The 27,760-nt window shown below is 45.6% G+C and overlaps 2 protein-coding genes across 2 annotated transcripts in view; one reads left to right on the top strand and one right to left on the bottom strand.

Moving 5' to 3' along the window:
- The window catches only part of COLGALT2 (collagen beta(1-O)galactosyltransferase 2), a 56,265-nt gene extending 40,802 nt beyond the window's left edge, over nt 1-15,463 (top strand). The window contains exons 5-13 of the mRNA XM_072867023.1: nt 1,891-2,095; nt 7,090-7,209; nt 7,689-7,765; nt 9,710-9,816; nt 10,531-10,663; nt 11,968-12,095; nt 12,613-12,819; nt 13,271-15,149; nt 15,236-15,463. Coding sequence (XP_072723124.1) covers nt 1,891-2,095; nt 7,090-7,209; nt 7,689-7,765; nt 9,710-9,816; nt 10,531-10,663; nt 11,968-12,095; nt 12,613-12,819; nt 13,271-13,547 — 1,254 coding nt within the window. The 3' untranslated portion in view covers nt 13,548-15,149; nt 15,236-15,463. The remainder of the gene's footprint in view (nt 1-1,890; nt 2,096-7,089; nt 7,210-7,688; nt 7,766-9,709; nt 9,817-10,530; nt 10,664-11,967; nt 12,096-12,612; nt 12,820-13,270; nt 15,150-15,235) is intronic.
- A 3,252-nt stretch (nt 15,464-18,715) lies between these two features.
- RGL1 (ral guanine nucleotide dissociation stimulator like 1) overlaps nt 18,716-27,760 on the bottom strand; it is an 84,558-nt gene continuing 75,513 nt past the window's right edge. The window contains exons 14-18 of the mRNA XM_072868121.1: nt 27,294-27,383; nt 25,014-25,200; nt 22,848-23,087; nt 21,423-21,537; nt 18,716-20,758 (exon numbers count right to left, since the gene is read on the bottom strand). Coding sequence (XP_072724222.1) covers nt 20,571-20,758; nt 21,423-21,537; nt 22,848-23,087; nt 25,014-25,200; nt 27,294-27,383 — 820 coding nt within the window. The 3' untranslated portion in view covers nt 18,716-20,570. The remainder of the gene's footprint in view (nt 20,759-21,422; nt 21,538-22,847; nt 23,088-25,013; nt 25,201-27,293; nt 27,384-27,760) is intronic.

Here is a 27,760-nt window from a genome sequence, read left to right as displayed (position 1 = left end):
TGTTACCTCTCCAGTAGTAATTTTCCATCATTACTAGCATTAGCTGAGAAAAGGAGAGGGAAAATGCAGCAGCAAATGCATCTTGCAGAATTTGGTGAAAAAACCTGCTCAAATGAACAGGAAAGTTCCCACTTTATTTTTTCTTTTCTTTTAGTTGCTGCTTCTTGTTTCTGTGCTCACAGTCCCACAGCGTCATGCTCTCAGCCTTGCTCTCCCTGGGGACTTGGGGAGGGAGTAACAGCTGGAGCACGCCCTGAAACACAGCTTCCAGCACTGAGCAACAGCAAGCCAAACCCAGCTCCAGACAGCTTGACATTTAGTTGTCGTGAAGCTAACCTTAGGAGAGCACGGCAACAGTGCTGACAAGTTGGAGTCTTTCTTGACTACACATGATTTATGAGCAGTGAAAAGCCCCAAAACCCCATGGTGAGTGACTGGAGGAGAAAAGATTAGTTTCCAGCATCTTTCACCTGTGGGCATTCTCAGATGTCTGTTAAAGGTTGAATGTCTTAACCCTTCCTTCAGTGGGAATGCTAGTAAGGTCTGTACCCACTCACTCCTTTTCATGAAAATCAGACCGGCTGTGTTTGAGATACCTTCTGACCATACTGTGAGGGCTAGGTATCTGAAGGGCGCAGGGGGGGATCGACAGATGCATAAACAGACAAATGCACCACACCATGCTTCTACACAAAACCAGTGTAAAGTGGTTCTGCAGTGATTTGCTCAGCTGCTGCTAGGATGATTATGGAAAATATAACGTAAAAGTAACTTTAACTTATTTTAGTGACTCATCATTTCTGTAAAGGCCAGAATCTGCTCTGGATTCAACAGTCAGCCATGTCCGGATGTCTAATTCATGTGTTAGGACTTTCTTTCTGGAGGAATTCAGTGTATTTATTTCCAAATCTGATAGCTTTAGACATACTGCACCTGCAAAACCAGCTGTGAGCCGCACAATGTGGGTGTTGCACCCACAGTGCTAGAAGGCTAGCAAAGCTGGCGGTTACAGAGAAATGAGTTGACTGAAGTGCCTCCCCCATATAGGCTCTGTAGGGAGAGCTCAGGAGTGAATATTAAACCTGCTTACCCTGGGATGGAGGAAGCAGGGATTCTTACACAGCTGATGGAGTCTGAGGTGTTGCCTTTGCTACAGTGAAGCAAATTTGTTTTGTTTTTTTTTAAATCATGGTCAGAAATAATTTGCAGGTCCTATTCTGTGAGACACTGCACGTCCTTTGTGTCTGTTGAACTTGGAGGATGCCATGGATGCTCAGCAGCTTCCAGGGTCAGACCTGAGAGTCTATGTGCAAAAAAAGGTTTCTGGAGAGCCAGCAGAAAAAAGTCTGAGGTTTGAAGCTCTATTGCAAGGGAATTTTGCAGTGGAAAGGCTTGGATTTCCAATAGCTGCTAAAAAGGAGAGAGAAGGTCAAGCAGGACAAGGAGCAATGGTTTTAAACTAAGGGAGGGCAGATTTAGACTGGATTTAAGAAAGAAATTTTTTACAATGAGGGTGGTGAGGCACTGGAACAGGTTGCCCAAAGAGGTAGTGGAGGCCCCATCCCTGGAAACATTCAAGGTCAGGTTGGATGGGGCTCTGAGCAACCTGATCTAGTTAAAGACGTCCCTGCTCTTGCAGGGGGGTTGGACTAGATGACTTGTAAAGGTCCCTTCCAATCCAAAGCATTCTATGATTCTTTAACTTTTGGGATGGAGATTATTTCTAAATACTTGACTGAGCCCTTTCCAAAGGGGGGGACATTTCAAAAATCTGAGAATTGGGCACTGATCCATCTCTGCTGGGGATGCCTAAGGGTGAGAGCTTTTGCTAGGGAGCACCTATGAAACAGAAATCTCTTGTAACAAGCAGCCCCCTCCTTGTGTTTGCAGGGCTATTACAAAAGGACCCTGGATTATCCCCTGATTCGGGAATGGAAGAGGACAGGCTGTTTTGCTGTCCCAATGATTCATTCCACATTCCTCATTGACTTGAGGAAAGAGGCTTCCACCAAGCTGATGTTTTACCCACCCCACCAGGACTACACCTGGAGCTTTGATGATATCATGGTCTTTGCCTTCTCCAGTCGCCAAGCAGGTATGTCTGGAGCCTTTGCTGGGAAGGAGTCACTAGCAGAGATATGCAGATCTCTACTTTGAGTTCACAGGCCAAAAGTCATGTGTTGGCTTCAATGGTGAGTTAAGACTCTGTTCCCTTTCCTCTTTTGGATTTGGTCAGGGGTAACCAGCAGCAAGTGAGTGGCAATGCAGTTTTGAATCACAGCTAGCTTCAAAGGACACGAGAGCCATTCTTGGGACAGGGGCAGTGTTTCAGAGACAAAATATGTGGCATCCACCCTTGATTTGTGTCACAGCAAGACACAGGTGAATGCTGTGAGGGTGGAAGGTATTTTGAAGTCTGTAGGTAAGGTATCTGAAGTCACCACTTCGCGGAGACTCCATGAGGAAGGGGGCGAGGGCAAGAGACTCTTTTTAGATGTAGCAGCCCTTGTGGAAAACAAAACCCAAGTTGCTGACCCACAGTGCTGATGAGGCTTTGCTTCATGGCAGCTCAGCAGGAATTGTCTGTGAGGTGGGGTTTTTTGGGGGTTGGGTTTGGTTTGGTTTGGTTTTTTGAAAGCAAAATCGTTGCAACTTTCAGGGAAATGATGTGGAGTCTGTGGGCTGTGCTGAGAGGAGATCTCTTGCAGGCAAGAGCAGGTTAGAGCTGGTGTATGAGCAGTAAAATCTCTGCGTACTTGACATTGTATCACTGGTACTTTGGGAGAACCAGTTGAGCACTGAGCTGCCTTGAGATCCTTGGGGCACAGCAGAGAGAAAATATGTACCACTCCAGCTGATACTGGGATCAGTTTCTACTGGACAGTGGGAGGACTTCAGTTAGACCTGAAATACAGGAGTCCTTTCAGGCCAAGTCACAACCTCAGTGTCCTCTTCCTTTGCCTGGAATGGCTGTTGGTGTTTGCAGAGAGCTCCATGTGTCTCAGAGAAATCACTGTCTCTTAAGTGCATGATACTTCTGCTACTGCTGCTTGTACTTGTAGTGAGGATGTTTAGTCCCATTTATTTTTGGAGAGTGGATCTGGTGGGTATTCTGTCTCCAGCAAAGTCCTGGCTGGCAGATCTGTATGTAGCAGTGTCAGAGCTGAAAGGAGCTCCTGGGAAGGATATGGTCCTAATGGCCATCTGTGTGGTTCTTTGCCATGCTGTGTTGAAAAGGGGAAAGATTGGGGCCTTATAAGGAAAAAGGGACTGATGAAACCTCAGCAGCACCAATGAAATGCACTTCTGTTCAGAGCTTCACAATTGGTTTGCTGGCTGACTAAGGAGAATTAGTAGGGAAAAGTTGTTTGTGGGTCCTCTGAGTGATGTGCAGTTGGTGTTACCTGTCTTCTCTTTGTAAAAGAGGCAAAGTTAAGGTGAGAAGGAAGGGCTGTTCTTGGGGGATAGACAAACAGAGAGAAAGTGAAGAAGTATAGCTTGTTGTTGTTGGCAGTCACTTCTGCAGAAGAGACAGGCTGAGAAGACTGCCTTTCCCACCATTTCCAGACCAGCACAGCAGCCACCAGCTGTTTGTAGCTTTCCTTTTAGTGATGTTTCTGGTTTGAAGTTTTTGACAGCACTGAAAAAGATGGTGTTGTCTTGGCAGACTAAGCAGGGCTTTTTAAAACTCAGCTATGAGAGGATGAGGGGTATCAAATGAGAAAGACAAATGATGGAGGAGAGGCAGCAAGAGCTGAAATGAGAGCCCTTGGGAGACAGAGGCAAGATGTGAACTTGCAGGGCACCTTTGGGGCCCTGACTTTCAGAGTCAGGACATCGGTATATTGGCTCCAGAGGAGAATTGTGGTTTAAGTCTGGATAGCAAAGCAGGTTCCTTCAAATCTACCTGCCCCACTTGTTCCTTCTGACAGCTCTCCCAGGAATGCAGTATCCAATGAGTGTGGTAACTGCATTGCATTAGCTCCAGCTGCTTAAGAAATATTTCAGGGATTCAAACCCATCATTTTTTCCTTCCATCCTAGAACACTTTAGCTTTTTCCAGGACTGACCCATGACACGAAAGGCTTTGCTTCAGCAGTCTGGCCCATTGATCTGCTCAGATTGTTGGCTTGTGTCCTGGGCTGAGTTTTGTCACCCAAGATAAAAGGATGACATCCAAATTCAGAAATGTGAAAAATGTATGGACTTTGAGGTAAATTTATTTTAGGAGTAATTTCACATACTTCCCTGAAGTAATAAATTATGTTGGCTTTTGTCCAGGCCAAGTACTGCACTTAATGCCTCAAATCAAACCATCAGTTTTCAACAGTGAATCTACTGCTCGAAGCAACTGTTTTCTGATGCTCCAAAGAGACCGTCCCACTTCTGCTGAGAGGACGTGGCCTGTGGTGGGAGTACTGACTCCGAACAAAACTCACTGTGGGTGTTTTGTTGACAAAGGTGGACTCTCTAGAGCCCCTTGCACTCACAAGGTAGCACTTAGCCAGCAAGATCTCCTGAGCTTCCTTTCAGCTTGAGGCTCTGAAGCCCTAGAGCCAGCCAGCAGGAAGGTCTGGTCACAGGGATGTGGGGGAAATTTAGGTTGCCTAAATATGGCTGTGGTTTTAGGGCATGGCTGTGAATCCTGGTCACTGCCTTACAAAGGCTAATGATAATACAAGTATCTATAGCTTTTCTGTCCCTTGCAGCAATTGTTTGTTTTATTATGAAAACAGAGCTGGAGAGCAAGTCCCCCTCTCCATTTTAAAGTAGCTTTACCATTTTAAAGTGGCTTTTATCCCAGAAGGAACAGAAATACTGGTGTGAATCTATGCAGATTAACTGTGTTTAAGCCAGTGGAGGATAAGAACAGAGATCAGTGACCCAGATAAGATTAGTTGATTAGATCAGTGCCAAATCCATTAATGTCAGCAGGTAGTATTTTTTATTCTGCCATTTACCTAAATTGTAGCTGACAGCTGAATGTGTTTTGGCAAGTAGTGTAGCCAGCAATTTTACTTGCAGAAATTAAAATGGTAGAAACACCAGGGTCATTAATGCAGACAATTCTGCTCTGCTAAAAATACCAGGGATTAGAAGGACTAATACATGAAAGCATGAACACACCAGGTAGTGTCTGCATTTCGTTTAGTTCCTAGAGGGAGGGGGGTGGTTGTGCTTGTTTCATTTAAACAAAAAAAAAGGGGGGGGGGGGCAGAAAAGCTTGTAGGTTTGCATTTTTCTTTAAATCTGGCTGGCCAGTTGTATGGGTTCTAGCAGCTTTCAGATTGTGGTTAATTAATGAAGGATCTTACCAGAGCTCAGTGAAAAACAACAGAAAAAATTTCCCTTGGCTTCTCCAGATGTAGCTTTTGAGTGTGTTGCCTGACGTGACATCAGGCCCAGTGCTGCTGCAGTTATAGCCGATAATGAGCAAATGCTTGGTCAGTCCAGAGGGAACAGCATTTTGCTGATCACACGTTGCTGGGACATTCCCAGTGAACAAGCTCAGCAGTGGGTATTGCAAAGGCATCTGCTCTGAGGAGAGGCTTTGCATCTTCTCTTTGTTTCGCACCTTCAGATTCAGCTCCTTGAACAAGCAGTTGCAAAAGCTTTTGAGTAGAAAGATGTTATGTTATCACCTCTTTTTGAAAGCATCTGTTCTCCTTGCTGGTGTCTCTCTAGGATTTTCCTTTGATCTTCAGGGCACTGTAAAAACTAGTACTGGAGAGGAAAGGACCATGTTTGGTGGTAGACTAGGCACTTCCAAGATGGTTATCCTATATATTCCTCAAAGTCCTTTGCCAACACAGGTGAAAATGTTTCTTTATTTTCTAGCCAAAGCAAACAGAAGCAGGAAGATGCTTGACTGCAAAACCCGGAGTGAATCCCTTGCTAGGCTAGTAACAGACCCTGCAGCTATACCGATGCCTTGGGCCTTGCAGCTTCATCCCGTGTGATCCCAGGGGAGCTGAACTGCCTGGGCTCACATTTGGCCAACCGTGTGCTGTTAAAGCTGAGGATCAGACTTGGCTCCTCCACCCTGGAAGAGTCATTCCATATTTATTGCGGTGTGACAGAAAAGCCTTGCAAAGCTCAGACAAAAGCTTCCATCACCCATGCTGGGTTTGTCTGAATTTTTCCCTCTCTAAGGCTCTGATAGACCTGCACCCCTCTTTGTCCAGCATGCGGGGCAGGGCTTCCTCTCCCCACAGAGGTGTGGGGTATCCAGTAGGACAGCTTCCTTTTCGTCTGAACCACTTCACCCCTCGCAGGTGTGTAACAAATGCAGCCTTCTTGTGTTGCAAGGGGGAGTCCTGCCCACTCATGAATGGAAATGCCTCCACCCTTCACCCTGAGCTTTGAAACCTGTGTGTTTCCCCCACCTTTGAGCCCTGTTTTTCCCCCCACTGGTTGGGAGGCTGTTGCTGAGCCCTGGGTCCATGCAGGGAGAGAGGCCCCATGTCCCAGGGTCGCTGCTGCTTCTCCTTCAGCACAGCTGCAGGTGGAAGCCCATTTGGCTCCTGTGCCAGCTGTTGCATTGCTTGAGGCTGGCTTACTCAGAGGGTGAAAACCTGTTCCTGCTTTTGGCTCTGGGTTTGTGAAGGGATTGTCAGGTGAAGTGCCAGGTCTGAACAGTGCAGGTGGGGTTTTGGGGATGGGGGTTTCTGCGGTACTCCCCAGTTATCCGCAGTAGTCCTGCTGTGTATATCAGACACTGCTTTTGGTAAAGGCCGGTTCTGCCCTCTGCTGTAGGATTATTTTCATAGCATGAAGGCAAAGACCAAAAAAGACCCTTTCTCTGGTCTAAGAGGGGGTTTCCCAGTCTCTCTTAGGAGAAAACTGATTGCAGTTAAAAACCTGCTGTTAGGGAGCAAGTAGAAATTGGTTTCATAGGAGAGGCCACTTGCTGCCAGCCAAATAAAACAGAAAATGTCACTGGGATGTTTTTGAATTGTTTGCTTATGAAGCAGAACTTCTTGGGACTGAGGTCCTGGCGTAAGTTTGATTGTGGCTACATAGCAACAGAGCAGTGAAATTCGCTGGTAAAAGACCTGAGTCTAGTTTCTGTTTTTCTGTGATCCGCAGGAATACAGATGTTCATCTGCAACCGTGAACACTATGGTTTCCTTCCCATGCCCCTGAAATTGCACCAGACGCTGCAAGAAGAAACTGAGAACTTTGTGCACACACTAATCGAGGCTATGAGTAAGTTGCTGTACCCTGCCATGATGGACCCCACCAAGTTAATGTTTGTAGAGCTCTCCTGCCAGCGGCCCAGCTCTTTTTCCCTTGGGAGTCTGCATCCTGATCTGACTGCTCTCATACTGTTTTGATATGCAGTTTTCAATTTTCCACTGCTTTTGTACCTAGGGATGTAATCATTTCACAGTCAGGTCAAGCCTATTCACAAAACCCCTTAACTTCCCCATATTAAATGCAAAAATGCATCTTTAATGTGGAAAGGATGCTGCAGAATCTTGTTTTTGTCATGAGGTCTGTCTGGCACATGGCTGCTGGCTTCTGCTTTGCAACATGGACGCTTTCTGCTACACCCACTTCTGCACTGACTTCATATCGCAGCTCCCTGGGCCTTTTTATGCCCAGTGATGAAAAGACATGGGGATACATTATATCAATGCAGCTTGTACGTGAGGGTGATGCTTGGGATCTCTCCTCTCTTTCAGTCGATCGTCCTCCCATTGAACCCTCTCAGTATGTCTCTGTTCCTCCGAAGAACCCTGACAAGATGGGATTTGATGAAGTAAGGAACCTATTTTACTGCCGTTGTCTTGTCTTGTCTTCCTGTTTATCACTTGGAGGACCTGGGTTCTCCCTGTAGCTTAGCTTCCAGCCGTTTCCTTTGGAGTATATTATCTTTTCACATAGTTAGCTCTTTCCCAATCACTCATCTTTTGGACTTAAGCTTTTTGCAAGCAGAAAATAGCCATCCTTATTTGGGGAGAACTGCCAAGTTCAGGGAAGCAGATGGGAAAGGGCTCAGGGAGCGTTCTTTCCCTCTGGCATTTGCTGTGGAGAAACAAGGGCAGTCAGGTCTGCAGGCACTTAGTACCTGCTAGAAGACCCCTGATTAGAAGTGCAGGTCTGTGTGCAAGGGCAGTGCCCAGCAAATGTTTGGTCTTCCTGTCTTGATGGTATGGACGTTTTAATCCAGCCAGGACGAGATGGCAGAAGTGAGGCTGAAAAACAGGTTATTTAACTTCCCAGTTCTTGTGCTGTTTCCTCTACATCTGACTCTGCAGAGCAGCTTGGCAGTCCTTCCATTCTGCGACAAAAACTGGTCTTTTGGAAAGCCTCTCCTGCTTTCCAGTGACAGAAGGGAACAATTTCTTTCACCTGAGGGAGACACTGGAGAGCCTGGAGCAGCTGGGGGAGCCAGGCTCGCAGCTGCATTCTAGCTCAAGCTGGGTACATCCAGGAGTGATGAAAATCATGAGTGCTGTCTCCTTACTGTGGCAGCTCTCCCCCTGCCCTGCTTAGTCACTGCATTTTTCTGCTATGGCCTTAAGTTAAAGTGAACTAGAAAGATGGTTGCTGACACTGGTAGTGCCCCAAGACCCAGCAGAAATTCCTCTCCCGACTCTGCCTCATGTTGTGGAGGGAGCAAGCATTGAGGGGAGAAGGCTGGAGAGGGATCTGCTGTGCTTTAATTAACCAGTGTCTGTGTTATTCACACAGCCAGCAACCCCTGTGTATACAGCTGCCAGGGTGGCAGTGGCACCGTGACCAAGGGAGTTGTGGTGATCAGGGGAGCCTTTGTTTTCTTGGTGTATTCTGCTACATCTGTTTATATGACTCGTAAAGTCTGAACCTGATTTGGCTATGTGTGTTTGAGCATCTGTGTTTAGGGGACAGCTGGTGTAGGTTTTTTCCATGTTGTCCTTTGTGGCTGTGCTTTATTTATCCAATTTATTATTTTTGCATTTGTACTGACCTGGAATTTGATCCACTTCTTATTGGGATGAGGTTTTGCTCCACAGGCTACAAGGCTGCGCTTGTACTTGTCTGCCTGGGACTGAAAAATATCCCTGACCCTCTGCAGTTTACCTGCAAATGAGGGCTTCAGTCCTCTGCCCTCCACCAGAGAGTCTGTCTCCTCAAGGCTTGGACTGAGCCCTGCCCAGACATCTCTGTTCCCGGTCTTGGATCTCTGCTAGGCTTTCTGCTCTGGCAGGGGTAGCAGCGGAGTTTCAGCGCCCAAAGTAATTACAAAAATCCTCTCTTTGCTGTGTCCTTGTACTTGGATGGTGGCCCCACTGCTAATCCTAAATACAGGCAGCGGGAGCATTGTGGGGAAGCATGTGGGTCAATGTTGCTCTCGGACTAGAGCTGGAGATGGCCATTTTACTCTGTGTTTAATACAAATCAAAACATCCTATATCTTTGGAAATTACAGACTTGGCTGTAACTGGTCTCTTCTCACCTTTATTCATCCTCAAAGAGCAACTTTCCCTGTGACATAAAACATCCATAAAAAGCAGTTGTTAGACAAAGAATGAGCCTCTAACCTTTCAACTCAAAACCAACTCAAATTTTTTGACAAATTCTAAGCAACCTGGAATGAAAACACACCCGGTATTTTCATAAGAACTGCTTTTCCAGCGGGGCTGCTGGAGAAGAGTAGATCAGGACTCCATTTCTTCCTCGCTCCCAAGCCGGGAGGCTGATGTCTCTCTCTTCTACCCAGATTTTCATGATCAATCTGAAGCGTCGGAAAGACAGGCGGGATCGGATGCTGCGGACTCTTTATGAGCAGGAGATTGCAGTCAAGATTGTGGAGGCTGTGGATGGAAAGTGAGTTTTGGCTGGGGTTGCTGATGTTTGCAAAGAATGGGTTGTGCATAACTGCTTAACACCATCTCTTTGGATGCCTTGACCTCCCTTCTGGTGGGGAAGGGTGGGCTGAGGAGAGAGGTGAATACCACTTTTTTTCACCTAGCAGTCTGTTTGGGGCAGTTTTGCTCTGTTTCTTTCCTCTTTTGCAATTAGTCAATCTCCATGAGAGAACCCATGCAGTGTGGTTCAGACTAAGATGAAAATCAGGTTAAAATCATACTGATTTCTGTGAACTGTAACACTTGCACACAGTTAAAAGGAGTCAGCAGGTGTGTTAAGGTGTGTTAACACCTTTTTATAATGAGAAATCAAGGCAGAAATTTTTGGTCTGGGAGTTGCAAAAAGGCCTCGGGGAGATAGGAACCCACATGCCACCTAGTGGTCTTTGAGACTTGGGTACCCATCAAGACCTCTTAGAAAAATAATCTAAGCTGAGCACCTAACAAGTTGATGGTCCCACAAGTCGTTGGCAGAGTTAAGGATATGATTTGTCAGCTTGATTTAGAAATGTAAATGTTAATTTTTCTCTGAGTTTTTGAGCAAAACAAGTGCAGGAATTTCTTGAGATACGGCTTTTCTCTGAACATCAGCAACACTTCCCATGTTGCGTCTGTGTCTGATTTGAATTTACTTTTTTTTTTTTAATGGTGATAGATATTCTCTCTTTCTCAGAGCACTGAACACAAGTCAGCTCAAAGCTCTCAGCATCGATATGCTCCCAGGTTACCGGGACCCATACTCTTCCAGGCCACTAACCAGGGGAGAGATTGGGTGCTTCCTTAGTCACTATTACATCTGGAAGGAGGTAAGGAGTTTGTGGGTGCCTCGGGGTTCCTGCAGGAAGGTGCTGTGGGCAGGTGCAATAGGAAGGCACACAGCCAGTCCTAGGGCAGAGCATCAAATACAGTGCAGGTTTCTGGAAGTGTAGGATGGAACTGTTTTCCGTGGTTTGTAGGGGATCATGCACAGGGGTTTTCTTGAACGCAGTGTTCAGCTTTCTCACTCTACTTTCCATTTGCCAACAGCTCTGAGTGATTTTTATCAGAATATTTTCATTACTGTTTTTGCAAACCGTCCAATAGCCTGCTTGGAGCAAGTTTGCTTAGGAGAAAGGCAAGAAGGTTTTGAAGAAAAAATGGTGTTAAAAATACCTCCTGTTTTTTTTTCCCTTGTTCTGCATCTGGACTGAAGCAAGTCCCAGTAACTCTGCTGGTTGGGTTTTTTGAGTTGGCATATCATAAATACTCTTAACAGCAGGGACCTGAGCTAAGAGATCTGGTTTGGGTGGTAAAAGCCGTAGCTTCCATCTGTCCCTGGTCACCTGGGGAGTGACACTTGAAAGGATCTGGGCTGTGCTAGTCAGAGATGCTGGAGTTACACAGCCCAACATCAGCAGGAGGGATTATTTCAAGTAAGGTGTGGTGGAGGCAGGGAGAAAGACTTGGTACTAAAAGAAGACTGAGCAATGGCAGTGGTTACCCAAGTACAGACAGTCCTCTGCCTTCAGAGGTGTTAGTTGCAGCACCTCTCGGCAGGGCAGGGCACTGATCCAAACAGCCTAGAGCCAGCAGGAGTGACTTCAGTACTGAGAAGTCAGGCTATGCTTTTGGGCGTGAGACTTCTAAATCACCAACAGTCAGATGATAACATGGGAACTTACGTGCAGGATGCCTTTGCATGTGTGTTCTCTAAGTTGTTAGGGCCAGACTTTGGATATGCTAGATTGTCCTCCTTCCCAGACTTCAGGAACACGTTCTTCTAACAAAGAGGTTTTTCTGAGCAGCAGCTTTGGCATCAAAGGCTGCTGCACATTCCTCTGAGGAGGTGGTTCTGTAGTCATGCTAGATGGTAGCTCATGGGTTCTAGATGGTGCAACATCAGATGGAGGGTTTTTCTAGGTAGCAGATGGTCGGCCACAAGGTATTTTCAGGACTCTTCTCACTGGCTCTTGCAGTCTCTCCCAGCTGAGCTGTGAATCTGGGAGTGGTTCGCCTCCCTACCTGCATGGTCTAGAAGGCAGTGCCAGGTCAGGATGACCCCAACAATTTTGGGGTGCAGGGAGTGGCCCATGTGTGCCACTGTGATCACTTCTGAACCCTCTTGTTTCAGGTGGTGAACAGAGAACTGGAGAAGACGCTTGTTATTGAGGATGATGTGCGCTTTGAACACCAGTTTAAAAGGAAGCTGATGAAGCTGATGAATGACATTGAACAAGCCCAGCTAGACTGGGAGCTTATGTAAGTAACTGGCCCTCCGCCATCTGGGAACTCCTGAGCACGCAGGGGAGGTCAGCAGCACTTGCTGTATCATGATAGAGATGCAGGTTAATGCTGGAGTGCAGGGGAAGGTGGCAGAGACTTCTTGGTGGCTCTTCTCGTCAGAACAGATCTGCTCTCTGTGGCAGGCTGATGCTGGAATGCCCACTGGGTACTGTTACTGCCCTTTGTGGGCAGTGTTGGTTGATCTCCACAGTGTCTGGAGATGCTGCTGTGACAGAGGAACTGACACAGCTCAGTCCTGAGGCTTGAACCATGTCATCTTAGCTCCTTTATAAAGTCTTTCACAGCTATACCACCCACTGGGCTAAGACTTGGATATCTGGGAGTGGTGCAGGATAGAAATCTGTGAGCCTGGTCAGGGATTACTTCTTGGATTGACCCTTTGCCCTTCCCTGATTGACATGAACAGTCTTGTGGTCCTAATTGCTGCAGATTCACTTTGGTTCCAATTTCTGTGGTCTTTTCACCCTTTAAGCTACATTGGCCGGAAAAGGATGCAGGTGCAGGAGCCTGAGAAAGCAGTTCCCAATGTCATGAACCTGGTGGAAGCTGATTACTCATACTGGACCCTGGGGTACGCAATCTCTTTCCAAGGGGCTCAGAAACTCATCGGAGCTGAGCCTTTCAGCAAGATGTTGCCTGTAGATGAATTTCTACCAGTCATGTACAACAAGCACCCTGTGTAAGTAGGATGCCTTTGTTGCTCAGGTTGACATGAGCTTGGTCTTGCTGAATGATCTTAAGACAGATCATGTTGGTGTGTCTCACTTCTGTAGCCTGGCTGGTGGGGGACAGGGCTACTCCTCGTGCTTTTTGGTTGTCTGCAGCAGAGCTCCTGACACAGCTCAATGGAGGTGACAGACCTGCTGCAGAGGGGTTATTGTCCCTACCTGGTGCAGAGCTTGTGGGCTGGTTCTGAGACACTTGGCTATCTCTGGTGATGGAGGCTTTGGCTGTATAGGTTGTGTGTGGTTTTAAGGCACATGGTTCTGGCTGTAGAGAGTCAGACCCCAGCAACTACCTCCACTCCCAGGGACCTGTTTGCTCGGTGGATTGGCTTGTATCTCACAGTCATAAGCAGTGGCACTGATGAACATTCACTCTGTTACTGATGATTTTTCTCCCCTCTTTAGAGCAAAGTACATGGAGTATTATGAGTCCAGAGACTTGAAAGCCTTTTCAGCAGAACCCCTGCTTGTTTACCCCACCCACTACACAGGGCAGCCAGGCTACCTCAGCGACACAGAGACCTCTACAATCTGGGACAACGAGACCGTGTCTACGGACTGGGACAGAACACACTCTTGGAAATCCCGGCAGCAGAGCAAGATCCATAGTGATGCCCAGAACAAGGATGCCCTGCCTTCCCAGTCATCTCTCAATGCGCCATCCTCCAGGGACGAACTATGACTGCCCAATTCCCCTGGGGCTCTGTTGACAGCTGAACCTGCCTCACACTTTAGCTTTTCACCCTTGAAAGTTGTAGAGCAGCTCTTCATGTGGTCTCCTTCCCACTGCTTCAAATGGCAAAGCACAGTGGTTGGACCTGACAACTAACCAAGCCACTTAGGACTGGGTGGGAGATGAAGGAGGAAAAAGAACAAGTGTTCCAGACTGGCAGAAAAAAGGCAGAGATCTGAACAAAAGCCCTCATAAGCTTTTGTAAAAAAACAGCCTAGAATGATGTCTTTCTACAGTTCCTCATGTAGAATACTGTATTTATAAAGATTAATATATAGACGTGTATAAGTGTTAATACCTTTCTGGATAGCTGTAACTGGGCTGCTGTGTAACTGTTACTCCTTGTAGGTTTGTAGGCTTTTATAACCCTATTCACTGAGAAAAGCTGCAGGCAAGCGTTTGGGTTATTTGACTTTGTTTTTCAAAGGGATCCCTGTCAGAATCAAGATGGTTTCCAAAAATGTTCAGTGCACTGGAGCAGTGCCCCTCTATAGTGTCTTCTCCCTCATCACACTTCTATAGAAAACTATTGCTGGCTTCCCCTCTGCAAATTTCAAAACGTGATAGATCCCATCTAAACAGGCCTTCCAATCCAGAACTGATGTCTTGGCATGCCTAAAATCTTGGAAGCTAGCAGAGGAAGTGGAGGTTGCTGGTTTTATTTGTCTCTGCACTGCCTGAAGGGAACACAGGTGGAGTTAGTCCCTGTCATGTCCTGCTTCACTCCCTGCCCCAATTTATTCCTTCAGGAAAACAAAGCCTGACAACCTATTTGCAGGCCTGTTTAATTAGGCCATAAAACCAAGTGCAGGACTTCTAGGAACTTAAAATTTAAAAAGTTTGTTTATGAACTGCTTGACACTGTCCTTATAAAACCAAAACAACCTACAGAAATGTTAGTGTTGTCAACTGTACTGTTCTCGACAGCCTTGATGATAGAATTGCGTGTTACAGGACAGAAAGACAACTTGTCTTGATATTTTTTCATGTGAGGAGCAAACTTGTCTTTTTATTGGATGAGTTCTGATGTACTTGCTGTTGGTTAACATGTCAGCAGAGTATGGTGTTTTTTGTTTTTTTTTTTAAATGTTTCTCAGAGGCCAGGTGATCATGGACTACACTGCTTAGGTTAGCTGGCACAGACCTCAGCCTGCAGGCTGCTGTTGCAGTGGGAGGATGCCCTCCTGGACTTGCAAACTACAGACTCACCTGCTGGCAGATCTGTGCAGTTGAGTATGTGTGGCTGTTTTTTTCAAATTTTTGTTTGTTTTTAATAATTACTGATAAATGTTGTGCTTTCTGCTAAAGAAGACATGTTATTACCTGTCAGCCGGTCTGATAATACATAGAACCTGGTGCAAGATGAGCAGCTGTGTGTATTCTTCATTGGGTGGGAGTAGCCCTGTCTGGGAAAGGCCAGCTCAAGAGTTTTTCAGCTGTGTCGCTCTACCATGGAGTCACTGGCCGTATAAACTTGCCTGTTCTGCAACTACCACCTGGAAGCCAGGTTCCTTCTGCTGTCCAGGCTGGAGCAGGTGCCCATGCGACATGGTGAGTATGGAGAGCAGGTCTGCTGTTGGCCACCGCGCACAGCCTGGGTCATTCCTCTCCGACAAGCCCTCTCGCTTCATCCTCAGGTCTCGCTTTATGAGTGGCAAGTCTGACCTGTCTGAAGCGGCGTTGAGCATGGCAATCCCAGAGATGTGGTAAGAAGCTTGGTGTGGCCTTCAGAAGCAGGACATCTGTGAACTGGTGAGCATCCAGCATGTTGTCAGGTGTCACTGTAGATACGGTGATGTGCTTGTGCATCTGAGTCTGGCAGAACCGCAGGGATGAGCCAGCACTGGGTGGGTGAGTCCCTTTGGCCTGGTATCGTTTCTCTGATCTAATACTGTAGCTGCCTCGCCACCTAAAGGCTTGTTATGGTTACGCTGTGTTCATATACATCACCACTGCGTATCTCTTCCACCCTCATGTGCTTTTTGTTCTGTGACAGGCCCATCTCTGTGTCTACGAGAGATGTCTCTCTTTCCCCCAACCATGGGAGTGATTTACCTGTGTCAGCAAGAGCTCTGGTTTTTCCAACCCTTCCTCTTCTGACCTTTCATGATCATATTGAAGCACTTTCTCAATGAACATCTTGGCTGAAAACGACCCGGGTGCTCCTCATGGTACTACTCCCCGCTTTGTGCTGGGAGCTGGAGAGGGAAGGGACTGACACCCTCCTGAGGGGGAGTGTGCCATCCCAGCTCCCAGAGCTGCTCGCTGTGCTCGGGTCCTGCCAGGCTCGTGGGTGGGGATGTGGTCTGTGGCACAGCCTCACAGCTGCCCCTTTGGGCTCTTCCCCGGGGAGGTGAGGAGCACCGCTGTATTGGCCATGCAGAAAATACATAATGGATTTAAAAAAAAGAAGGGATTTGAGTCGCCCTGCTTTTTTAACCTTAATGTAGCTCATTCAGATGATAAAAAGAAAAAAAGGTCTCTGCATCACCTGCACAGCCTTCGTATTGGAGCCACTGGGCTACCCGGGCCTTACAGCAAGTCCCGCAGATGTGGTGAGGACAGGGGTGTGAGGCTGGATGCAGCTGGCACTGACCAACAGGTAAAGCTGCTGTACGGCCACGTCAGCCCGGTCGCCTCGTGTGGAACAGAACTGGCTGACAGTGGTCTCGGGAAATGATGCTGTCGGTGGAGCTGCTTTGGCTGCTCAGGGAGGCTGAATTTTATTTAACTTGATTTCGTTAAGTAGAGCAGTAGCAGTTTATTGAAAATATCTTGACAACAGCATTAGGGTTTTTTGGTTGTTTTTCTTTATCTGTGTTTTTTCTTTTAGTTGACTCTGGAAGCAAGTGGTACAAGTGGTTTGATGGCAGTTTCATGGGAGGGAGAAACAAATTAAGAATAAAAATGTAATGAATTAAATGCATGTGTCCACTTCAGAGCAGACACAGCCTCAGTCTAGCTGATTGTTCTTTTACCTATATGCACGTGTGTGTGTGTGTATACGTACACAATTTTCTATTTATTTACATACGCAAGACCTGGTGGATGGCCAGTGGTTCTATCTGCTATGACAAGTGCTGTTTTTCCCTGTCTGTGTTTTCAGTTCCTTGGCAGGTGTTGCCCAGGGTTTGCCCTGCTCAGAATTAACTGTGTTTTGGAAAAGTAGGAGCCAGCTGAAACACTTCTATGTTTTTCTGATATTTTTCCACTTTCCATGTACATATTTTTTTTGACTCATCTAATAGGCTTCAAAACTGAGTGCAAGTAGGAGCACCAGCCTGAACCAGCCTTTTGGCTGTGGCCGAGAGGGCTGTTTGCTGTGCCCAGAGCAGGGACTGTGCTGTCCTGGGGTATGGTGCAGCACAGGCACAGAAAAGGTGTCCCTGCTGAGCCTCCTGCAGGTTTAGCACCCACAGCCCAAATGTGGAGGTGCCTTATGCTGTGGTCATGCATTTGGTCATACATCATGAAAATGAGTTTCTGTTAGCAGAACTTAACAAGTGGTAAGTAAGAATTTGCCAGGCTGCTTCATGAACCACAGAGGGCTTTTTTTTTTTTCCCTTCTTCTTTTTTCCTCCTTTCAGTATGGGGTTTTTGCTCTGCTGTGGAGCATCTGAGCTAAGCCCCAGGAGCCCCCAACTGATGCAACAAGTGAGTGTGGTGACAGACCAGTGGAAGCTAGGAACAGGTTTTACAAAGTACAAGTAGCAAGCCAGCTGAAAAGGCAGCTTGTTCACAAGAAAGGTTATGGTGACAGGCCCTGAAAATGATTATCTGCAGTAAGACTGCTTGTAACCTAACACCTCTGTCTTTAAGAAAGGAAAAGTGCTGTTGTACTCTCAATATGGCAGTATGCAACTCCTAGTTCACAAATAGGTTGTATTTATCCTGAAGGAAATGGAGTAAGGTTATACTGTTGTGTTTGTTTTATCTCCCTAGGTAGTTTAAGTAGGGGGAAAGAAAAGGGGAAAAAAAAAAAAAAAAGGCAGGAGGCAGCTTAAATTCAGGGTAATCTTTCTTTTGCCTTTGTAACACGAGAGGCCCTTCAGTAACAAAGGCAACTGCCACAGTTCAGGGACTCATGGTGTGACTTTTGGGAGGCTCCCCCGATGCTGAAGTGACTTGTGAAATGGCAGGTCATCTGTGGAAGCGGTCTGAGGGGAAGAGGGACTGTGCTAAAAGGTAGAAGCAACTGCTGTGGTGTGTAAGCTCCAAATGTTTGTATTGTTTGCAGGGGAGGGGGAAAAAACCCAACAAGCTAATGGTTGTGAGGCCAGGAGGAAACGTGTAATGGTGGAGACAATGGGGAAAAGATGGAAATGCTCAAAACAATTTTTTTTTTAATTGACCTGCTGCAGAAATCATTCAGTGACCCAAAAGAGAATGATTTCATGAAGAGGTTGTAAGATCTGTGTATAATTTAAGTTACCCAATTAGTTAAATCATTAACTGAATCATTAAACTGAAAGCTCAAAAAAAGGCACTAAATATTCCATAGCAATAGCAGGTTGGTGTGCATGACTGATGCACTGGGATGGCTTTTGCTTTGCTGACATTTACCTTTAGCTCTCAACAAACTCATTGCACTCCTGCAGCGTGCGACTGGACTACGTACAGCTTGTCATTAGCTGCTGCCACTCGATGGGTAATGTAGGTGAGAGACTGGTTTACTTGGACAGCCCTTCCAGCCACACCGCTGAAGAAAGACAGAAGTCATCCTCATAAAAACTTTTAGGAATTAAAAAAAAATGCACAACAGTAATGCTGACAGTGTTACAAACAGTACAAAACTGTTACTGGATGTGATGTTGAAGAGTAAAACAATGCTGAAGGAAGGTTGTAGCTGATGGGCTACAGCTGAAGAGAATACAGCTAAAATGTGGTGTTTCAAGTTCTCTGGATGGCAGGGAAGATGAGTTGTGGGAGCTGGAAGAAGTTGAGAACAGTTAAAACAGTAAAAGTAATGAAGTAGAAGAGAGTGACGGTGAGGGAAGTGAAGAGGTGCAAGGTGTAAAAAAAAAAAACAAAACAAAAAACAAACACAACTGACATGCAGTAATAAAGTCTAAGAGAAGAAAATAGATTAACTCCAGGCAAATATTAGTGGAAAAAAGTTTATATACTTATTGTATAAAGATTACAGGTAAGCAATTAAAAAAATCTTTCATATATAACCTTTTGGAGGATGTAATTTTAAAATCAAGAACATTCACCTTTCAGTTTAATACAGACATACAACCTCTATACTATACTTTACAAATGATACCGTACAGACATCAATGAATGCTTACACTGAAATGCAAAGAAAACTGAACTTCTGTTTTAATCTTGCCCTAAGTCTGGGCAAAGGTTAAGGCTCAGTTACAAACTCAACATCTTCACCCTCTCAACAAAAATACAGTTGGAGTTCTTAAACTATTCAGACTAGGACCTGCATGGTGCTACTTGTAAACAGAGGTGATAAATCTTCATGTAGTGTAAAACGTAGTACAACCCAACATTATTTGCATCAAGAGTTTATCACATCATTAATGTAATCTGAGCCCAGTTTTGAAAATTTGTGCTACAGAACTGGTGGGAAAAAAGGCCAAGGCATGTATAAGATTTGAGTTTATTTTAACTAATACTAACATATCTCAAAGACAGCCTGTTCAGTAATGGCTGCTTACAATCCAATGTCTAATTTATGGCTTTTTAAAATAAAACCTCTAACTATCCTTTCAAGGAAGGCTGTGTTCTGGGAAGAGACTCAAGAAGTATGTTATTTAAAGTTTCACAGAGAACAGATGATTAAATTCTTTATTCCAGCTGAATTCTTTATTCCAGCTGCAAGGATGTACCATGTCAGGAAATTCATGTAATAGATGTATATAAAGAGCAAGGGAGGTGGCTGTAGCCTATGCATAATAATGCTACAAGTATATAAAATCTCTGGTTGTTTGGGGTAATGCTTAAAACCTGGCTCCCTCCTCTCAATACCCACTTTTAAAATAAAAGGTTATGTAGTTGCTCCTCATGAATGAAAACATGAGTTAAAAGTTCTGCTCTTGAAGAGTGATTGCACATTACAAAGAGGTACATCAGTCATTTCAGAGTACATGCAAAAGGCATTGATTTCTGTTCAATGGGTTAGCAAAGGAAAACCACCCCGTAGTGGCATTAAGACAAGACCTAAATCCAGACAAGTAGTGTTTGTTTGCCTTGTTCATGAACAAACCATGACATTCATCCAAAAGCAAGTGCAGTCCATTCTTTTAAAGTTCTTTGGAAAAAAATCCAAAATAGGTAATTTTCTGGCGTGGAACAAGTGCAAAAATAAGTTTGCCAGCTGTGTGAAAGCAATACACACACTTGCAGTTTCTGCTTTCTCCAGCGATGAGTGCTTTGGGGACGTACCCACCCTGCTTTTTTGTGAATGCAAATGCCTCCTGGAGGCAGCAACTGCTAGTGGCACTCAGCTCACCCACACCTTCTGCAAACCAGTGCTCCCGTCAGTCAGCCGGAGGGCTGGCTGGGACCTCCTCCTTGGTTCAGGCAGAATTGTATTGAGACTTTTCTTCTCCAGTTTTATAAAAATAAATTTAGACATTCTTCTTCTGTGTAATACTGGCACAAAGGGAAAAAGTTATCTCACAAAAAGAGTTGGCTTGTGTGGTGTTCTTAAGACAAATGTTGCAGTCCTGTTTTCCCCTCTAACTGGGGCTCTCACCTTCCTAGGCTAATGTGCAAAACAAAAAAAAAAAAACAAACCCTCCAGTCTGTACTGTCCCGTAAATCCATGTCTGTCTGTCCATATCCAGCTGCAAGGGAGCAGAGACACAGCTCCGGCTGTAGTTCTACCAAACGCTTACTTTGCATTTCAGCCTCAAATATTTTCAAAGTTGAATACTGACACTGTGATTCTGTAATACTGGATGGTAGCAAAGGTACAGTTCTCAACCAGTCCTCCTCGCTGTGGCCTTGTCTCCTTTACAGTGTAATTTTGCTGGGCCTGTTGCTCCAGCACCCCCGTTTGGCAGTTCTGGGGAGTGTCAGACTGCAACGGCTCCTCATTTTCACCTGCGTGTTGACTGAAGCTTTTTTCCGCAGGATGAAATCAAAGTTCACGTGGCTGTTCATGGCGTAGAACACGTTGGCATTGCCAGGGATCACCAGCTCTGCAAAAGGGGGACCAGAACAAGTGTTAATTGGCCGAATTGCACGTAGCAGAAGGAAAGCCAGGAGAGAACAGGGACTGGTGTGAACAGACTGAGCGTATACAGCCAGGCAGTGCTGGGTCCCTTTCCTTGTTCTGCTGTGCCTCTTCAGCCAAAGCTGCATCGGGTGGCACCACAGCAGCTGTCCCACAAAGAGGGGGAGCCGGGTTGCAGAGGAGAGGAGATGGAGGCCAAACCCAAACCACGTCCAGCCTGGCAGCCACTCCATGAGGAAGCTGTGCTGAAAGCTCTGTTTGCACATCCTGATAACAGCGGTAGGATCCGGGCCTGCCCCGGTCCCTGGGGAGATCGTGCCCTGCCACCCAACCCCTGTGGCAGACTGTGCTCAGGGAGAGACAGCAGCTGCTCTTCGGTCAATAACTCTACAGTCGCAGTGCACATACGAAGGTCTACCTGGCAACCCACGAGCGAGCTCTGCCTGTATAAAGCGATGTGCTGACAGGCCGTGATAAATCATCTCTGTGCACCAGTTATCGAAGGGGGTTATTCTCACTGGCAGCTGTGACAACATGTCCATGGCATTTCTAACATTGCCTCACATTTTACTCTTTCCTTCAAAATCCAGCAGAACTTTTCAAGCAGCAGTAGAGTTGTGCTTCCCTACCTTTGTCCTCAGAGATGATCTGTACAAGCTCATAATCCTCAGCTGCGTCAGATTCCAGGTTGTGCTTCAACATAGCTCTCTGGATGACAGCAGGAGTTTTGTCTTGGCTAGTTAGCTGGAAAGATAGAGTTGCAATGAGAGATTCTGCTTATTCACTGTATATAATGATTTAATAATTAGCAAAGGCCTGCCTTTCTGCAGACCGCTTGGTCTTGGAAAAGATTTCAGAGAACTGAAAAAATATGATGAGTCAGTAACAAAGTAGTAGGTACTGCTAGGTATTAAAACATGGTATTTATGACATTGAGTGGTGGTGGTTTTTTAGTTCAAGACAACAGATACTGTACTAGAAGAGACAGCAGTAACTCACAGCGTCTGCTCTCCTGAGCAAACACTTTGAGAGATGAGACTTTGTTCTCACTAGCCGTAAAAGTCCACATAAATAGCTGCCCCATCTGTTGTTTGCAGACATCAATTAATCTGGAGTCTCCTGTGCTAAATACTTTCTTTAACGTCCTGCAAAGATTTTTGGCCTTACTGTCTGCTGTGGAAGTGCTGTGCATCCGGAGCAGACACAGGGCTCCCTCCAGAGCCTTATGTAGTCAAAAGGAAGATTTGTCTCACCAGTAGCCGAATTTGTCAGGCCCTCGGGGAACGGCTCTTTGCAATTTGGGGAGGTCAGACCATTAAAAAATCATAAGGTAGCTAAACGTGCTAAGAACTACCCCCCTGTGTGTTTGTTCCCCCCAGGCTCTGAGGGACCCAGAGTGGTTGCTCAGCAGCTGAGTCTCCGTCAGGTATCTGCAGAGATTGCGTGCTGCATCACCCACGGACCAGCACAGGCCCTGCACTCTCTTGGCCATTGGCCCAGCACTGCCAGAATCCCTCCGTGGAACCAGCATCGAGGGAAACACCTGAACGCTGGTTGCTGCTGGTCTGGCAACCTTTGCCGCAGGGAGAAGCTGCGTAATTAAAGGCCTTGTCAGCTTCCTCACGTATAGCTCCCTGTTTGCAGGAACCAGCTCCTGGGAAAAGCTTCTCCAGGCAAAACTTGGCATGTGGCATTTTGTATCAAAACTTGCACACAAATTCTGAGCTAGAGAAAAAGCAGCTAGCACTAGCAGAAGGGCAGGAACAGCAAAGCCTGCACTTGATCAGAATGCTTCACTTTGAACTTGTTGATAAAATAAAAACTTTAATTTCAAGACCAGAAACTTCCAGAAAGATGCTATTTTCAAACCTCTCGTTCATCCCGTGCTCCACATATTTTGAATTGTAACATTTGTCACTTTCTCTTTCAAGCCAGGTTTGATTAGTTGCTTCAGTGAATAGGTGTTTTCAAAACTAAAAGCACCATTTGTTTAAGTCACTCTGGATGAAAACGTCACCAACAATAACAGCATTTTACTGTTCCACACCACTCACCAGGATGCTCTTGTACATATTGCCGTTGTTGTCTTCTATGCTGATCCGGATGATGCATGTATCTTTGTTCTGCTGGTTGTAAACAGGAAGCAGTACTTTTGAGGTAATGGGTGTCACAGAGACAGAGCACTTGTCATTGGAGGACAGCAAGGGAGGGGATGAGATTAAAGATGACACCCCCGAGGAAGATGTGTCCATGGAATGGGTAGAGGAACAGGAGGAGGAGGAGGATTCAGAGAGCTACACAACAGAAAGAAAGAAAAAACACTGTTACAAACTGGACATTTGGTATCTCTGTCATTCTGGAGGAAGAACTTGAGAAAGCAGAAAGCACATAAAAAACCTCGGTCATCCGCACTCTGTCCAGCAGGCTGGCAGTGGTATTCCTTGCCTCCAGAAAAAGTGAACTTCACTTGATTAATTTCACCATTTTAACGAAAACTTATTTCCAATTCGGTGTGCCGGACACTGTGCGCTGCTTGCTCTTGCCTCTCAGTAAGAGCAGGCCAGGAGGTGGCAGCAGATACAACGAACAGAATCAGGTTGTGGGCAACCAGCCGGGGACTGGGGCCGAGCGGCGCGCGCCCCGGGCACCGCGGCTCCTGCACCGGGTCGGAGCCTTTACACGGGGAGCTAGACCGGGGTGAAAATACACATACGCCTCCCTCTCTGCCACTTCTCCTTGATTATTCTTTCCTCGATGGAAACTGCCCCCTTACTTCCCCTGCTGCTCAGGGTTTTGCCTTTCTCTTCATCTGCCTTGCTCAAAAACTGCTGAGAGGATCTTCCCTCTCCAACTTGCTTATCGAGATCACCGTAACAACTGCTACAGCTAAACAGTTTAAACGATTTATGGATGCCAGTGTCTGGGATCTCGTGCTTCATTTGGTTTAAGAACATTTAATACTATTTAATTTAAAATATTCATAAGCTAAACCCCAATATAACACTCTTAAGCAAAACATCCCTAAAAAGGGCTTCAACAACACAGATAACACAATTTAGTTCAAAAGGGAAGAGTCTGTAGGAAAGACGTCTCTGTGGATCCCCCCCATCAGATCCCTTCTGCTGGTTTCCTGTCTTTATAGTTTGTCTCTCTGGATGGTATCGGCACACACCCAGCCCATCTGCTCTCAGCACGAACATTCACAGCTTCAGCCTTAGACTCATTTTGCTGTGGGGTGTCTTGGCTGCCAAGGGTATGCAGGGTGTAGGGCTTTGTCTTCTCTGCAAAACAAGGGATTTCCTGGCACACTGGTTCAGTGCCTTTGTGTAAGACGCTGGCTGCGTGTGCTAAGAGTGAGCTGGCGTGCAGGAGGAGGTGCAGCAGCACAGCACAGCACAGCACCGCACACCGACTTCCCCAGTGGAATTAAACTGAGCCAAGGCAAGGTGTTCATCTCAGCAGCAGGGAGCTTATGGGAGGTCAAACCCACAGGGCTGACGAGCTCTGACTTCACCTGCCTATCAGTTGGTCAACTGCAGCTGCTCTGCCTTCCCCAGGATTTTGCAGTGCTGTCACTAATGCACGCAGCTGATTGAGCATGATGGACATGGCAGCAGGCCGCTAACAGCAGAATAACTCAAACCTGAGATATTCGAGGAGGAAACGAGTAGCTGTTGGTCTTACTCCTCTTCAGCTGATCCTCTCCCCCATTTCATTTGTTTTCATTTGTGGGAGCTTATAAATCCTCTTGTCCATGTCACTGCTAAGGTCACACTGCTGTGTGCTGGACAGAAGCACTGCCATCTGCAAGTGTGATGCTCAGGCTCCTCACCCCACTTCCCACAGGCTCCAAGGCAGAAACACCACTAGCTTGCCCATCTCTCTCAAAAAGTACAACGAGGGACTGAAGGAAAAATTAACCTCGTGCTTCTCCAGGGCCTCACCTAAACCAAAAACACTGCCAGGCACCACCCCAAAAATCTAGTTTCAGGGAAAGAGAACTTCAGTCTGCCTTGTATCTTGGCAACATAGAAGAGATTGTGCAAAAATCCTAACTGGATTGCTTCCATTTTTACACATTTATTTCTAGAGTCTCTCAATTCCACTAAAAGCAATGTTCTAGTCAAGACCAACAGGCTTGGGCAAGCATCTAGGGCCTACCTCCAGTGTCAACAGTCTCTCACAGGCTATTTATGCTGGCAACAAGGCCCAGACCATACCTTTTTCTGAGACTCATCAGGAGTGCCTATGGGAGTGATGCAGACATCTTCAGATTCAGAGTGATTAAACTCACACGACGAAACACTGGCCGAGTCCGTGCTTTCACCAGAGCTCCCACCTGGAGTAGATTTGGGTTGCTCTTTGATGGGTGTGCTATGGGCGATCACCTCAGAACCTAGAAACAGCCTTGTATAGAAAAGAAAGCGTAACAGCCAGTAAGCAAAAGCAGAACAGAGCTGGGCTGAGCAAAGCTGTCACTTGGTTCAAAAAATCTTACGTATTGTTTTGTTTTCCTATCTTGAGTGGCCTATTGTTTTCATTTCCTCTATGTTGTTTATACAGTTTGTCAAGAGAGTTTGTTACACACTAACACAATACCTTCTTGACCTAGCATACCCACCAGCTGCAAGGCCAAAATCAGAGCTAATGCCCAAGTATCACAAACGAGGCTCCTCTTCAGTCTGTTAAATTTTCAGACTCACTTGCCAGGAAATGATTGATCATAAACCTGATGTGTTTACAAACCAGGGGACGAGGGGCAAGTTAAAGGCATGGCAGCTGGCTTTACCTTACGCACTCCTGCACACAGCTGTCACAGTGTGGTCCCTCTGACAGAAGTCAGCTCAAGACCTACTCAGTTGCCAAGAGTAAGGGGGAAAGTGCGTGAAAGGCAGCGCATGGCCATACACCAGACAAAGGTCTTCAAAAGGCAAATGCGTCCCCGCTGCAAATTCTTTCACTCAATAAAGGTGCCACAGATACCAATTGCTCTCTAAGCATCTAAACAGACATGTACACAATGAGGAGATCACAAGAAAGTGTAAATTATAGGCTCTCCCTCTCCGAGACTCATTTCTAAATGCAGGTCAAGTAAATTTAAAGGAGTGTCAAAGGAAACAAACTTGTATAATATATAAGGTAGAGAAGCAAGGTGAATTAGATGCTATGTCAGCCTGCAGTTAATGATTTAAAACAATTTAGAGAGGTGTCACTCACTGTTTCTGGGATGAATTATGCCAGTCTTTTCTACAGTATTAATTTGCAAAATACATTCAGAGTGCAGATGAAACAATTCTTTAGACAAAGACTGCATAGTGCAAACAAACTCAATATAGTAAATTACAATACTACAGCACTGAAACGCAGTCAGAAACAAGAGAATAAAGCCTGTGCTCCGCAGTGACAATTCTTATGCACAGTTTAGGCATGTGCAAAGGGAGACACAAATGAGAGGCCACCGAGAGTTCAGACACTGTCATCTTCGAAGTTCACGTTCTCATAATGTATAACCACCAACTCGGACGGACTCATCAAAACACTTTCCAAACAGCTGCATGGATTTTTTTGCATATCAGAACTCAAAACTCTAGATTGAAAATATGTATTCTTCCTTCAGACCCTAACTTGCAGGAGCGCTGACATGAAGTGAACAGCTACTGGCTGTTCTGAGGAAACTAGGTACAAGAACCAAGCAGTAAAGGAGGGTTAAGAGCTGATAGTGCTGTTAAATTAATCATTTCCCCCCTCATCTTGATCATGCCACTGGTAACGTGGGACTCCCTTCATATCTCCTCTCACATCAGGTTCAAATTTCTCACCTTTAAGATATTTTTACTTCGGTCCTTGATCTCTGCTTTCATTCCCTGCAGCTTTCCCTGAATTCCTGCTAGCGTATTCTTTCCTGTGTGTGCTTAGCTGCATGCCCTGTTCTCCACCCACCTCCTGTTTGAACCTTTGTGGTATTAGACTAAATTGGACCATGTCCCTATGATTTTTTTCCTTCTCTAACTTGAAGGCAGTTAGGCAGATTGTTTCTATTTTCAAATGCCTTTTTGCTAACCTTGATTTTCATATTAAAATCCTGCAAGGAATTTTTTGCATGTGTATAGCAAATTAGACTAATAATAGGCCAGACTTTATCCTCATTTACTCTGTTTTGCTACTGCATTTGGGGAAGTAAAACAGATATTGAATTTATATTGCAAAACAGATATTGAATTTATAATCCAGCACTAAAATGGTTCCTTTTTCTGACACCTTAGGAAGAATTGTTTGTTTTTAATCTCTTTCATCATTAATAATCCTCTTAACTACTTAAAACAACAGAAAGGGACAGTTTCAGACAGAAGTATGCATTTCTAGCTGATGTTGTCTCCTTAAAGTAATGCAGTGGTCTGGAATCCCAGCCAGGTTTTTCAGCTGGTGAAATGAGTACTGCTTGTTTGATTTATTCAGGTTCATATTAACACACCAAATGCCCCTTGCCCCATCATACTCACAGGCTGAACCTCTTCACCATGCTTTTCCGAGATTTTGGCGATGTGGTACTAGTGTCAGCAGCTGCTTCAACCTCACGTGAAAGGCTGTAACTGCAGAACAGAGGCCACTGGGTTAATTTTTACAGACAATACTATTAGTTATGTATCTCAACGTAGCAATATTCAAGAAATTCGAGAAACCTTCAGTTGTTCCCACTTCATAGAGGGTTGCAACCCCACAAAAAAGAACATAGCTCTGTCTACATTTTACCATGGTGAAGGGGATATTTCACTTCTTTATAATAGTTTTTAAAACTAGTGCTTTTTTGGATGACATTCATCATTTTATTTAAAAAAAGAAAATACTTAACATGGAAATCTTGAATAAGCTGACTTTTTTTTTCACTACAACTCAGTACAATGCAGTGTGTATCTGTGCTTACACTCTTAGACAGTGCAGCAGAGCTGTATTTAAATACCTAGTGCAG

This window comes from Ciconia boyciana, chromosome 7 (assembly GCF_034638445.1).
Source record: "Ciconia boyciana chromosome 7, ASM3463844v1, whole genome shotgun sequence".
NCBI classification, from domain to species: domain Eukaryota; kingdom Metazoa; phylum Chordata; class Aves; order Ciconiiformes; family Ciconiidae; genus Ciconia; species Ciconia boyciana.
This window is presented reverse-complemented; position numbering and strand designations above follow the sequence as displayed.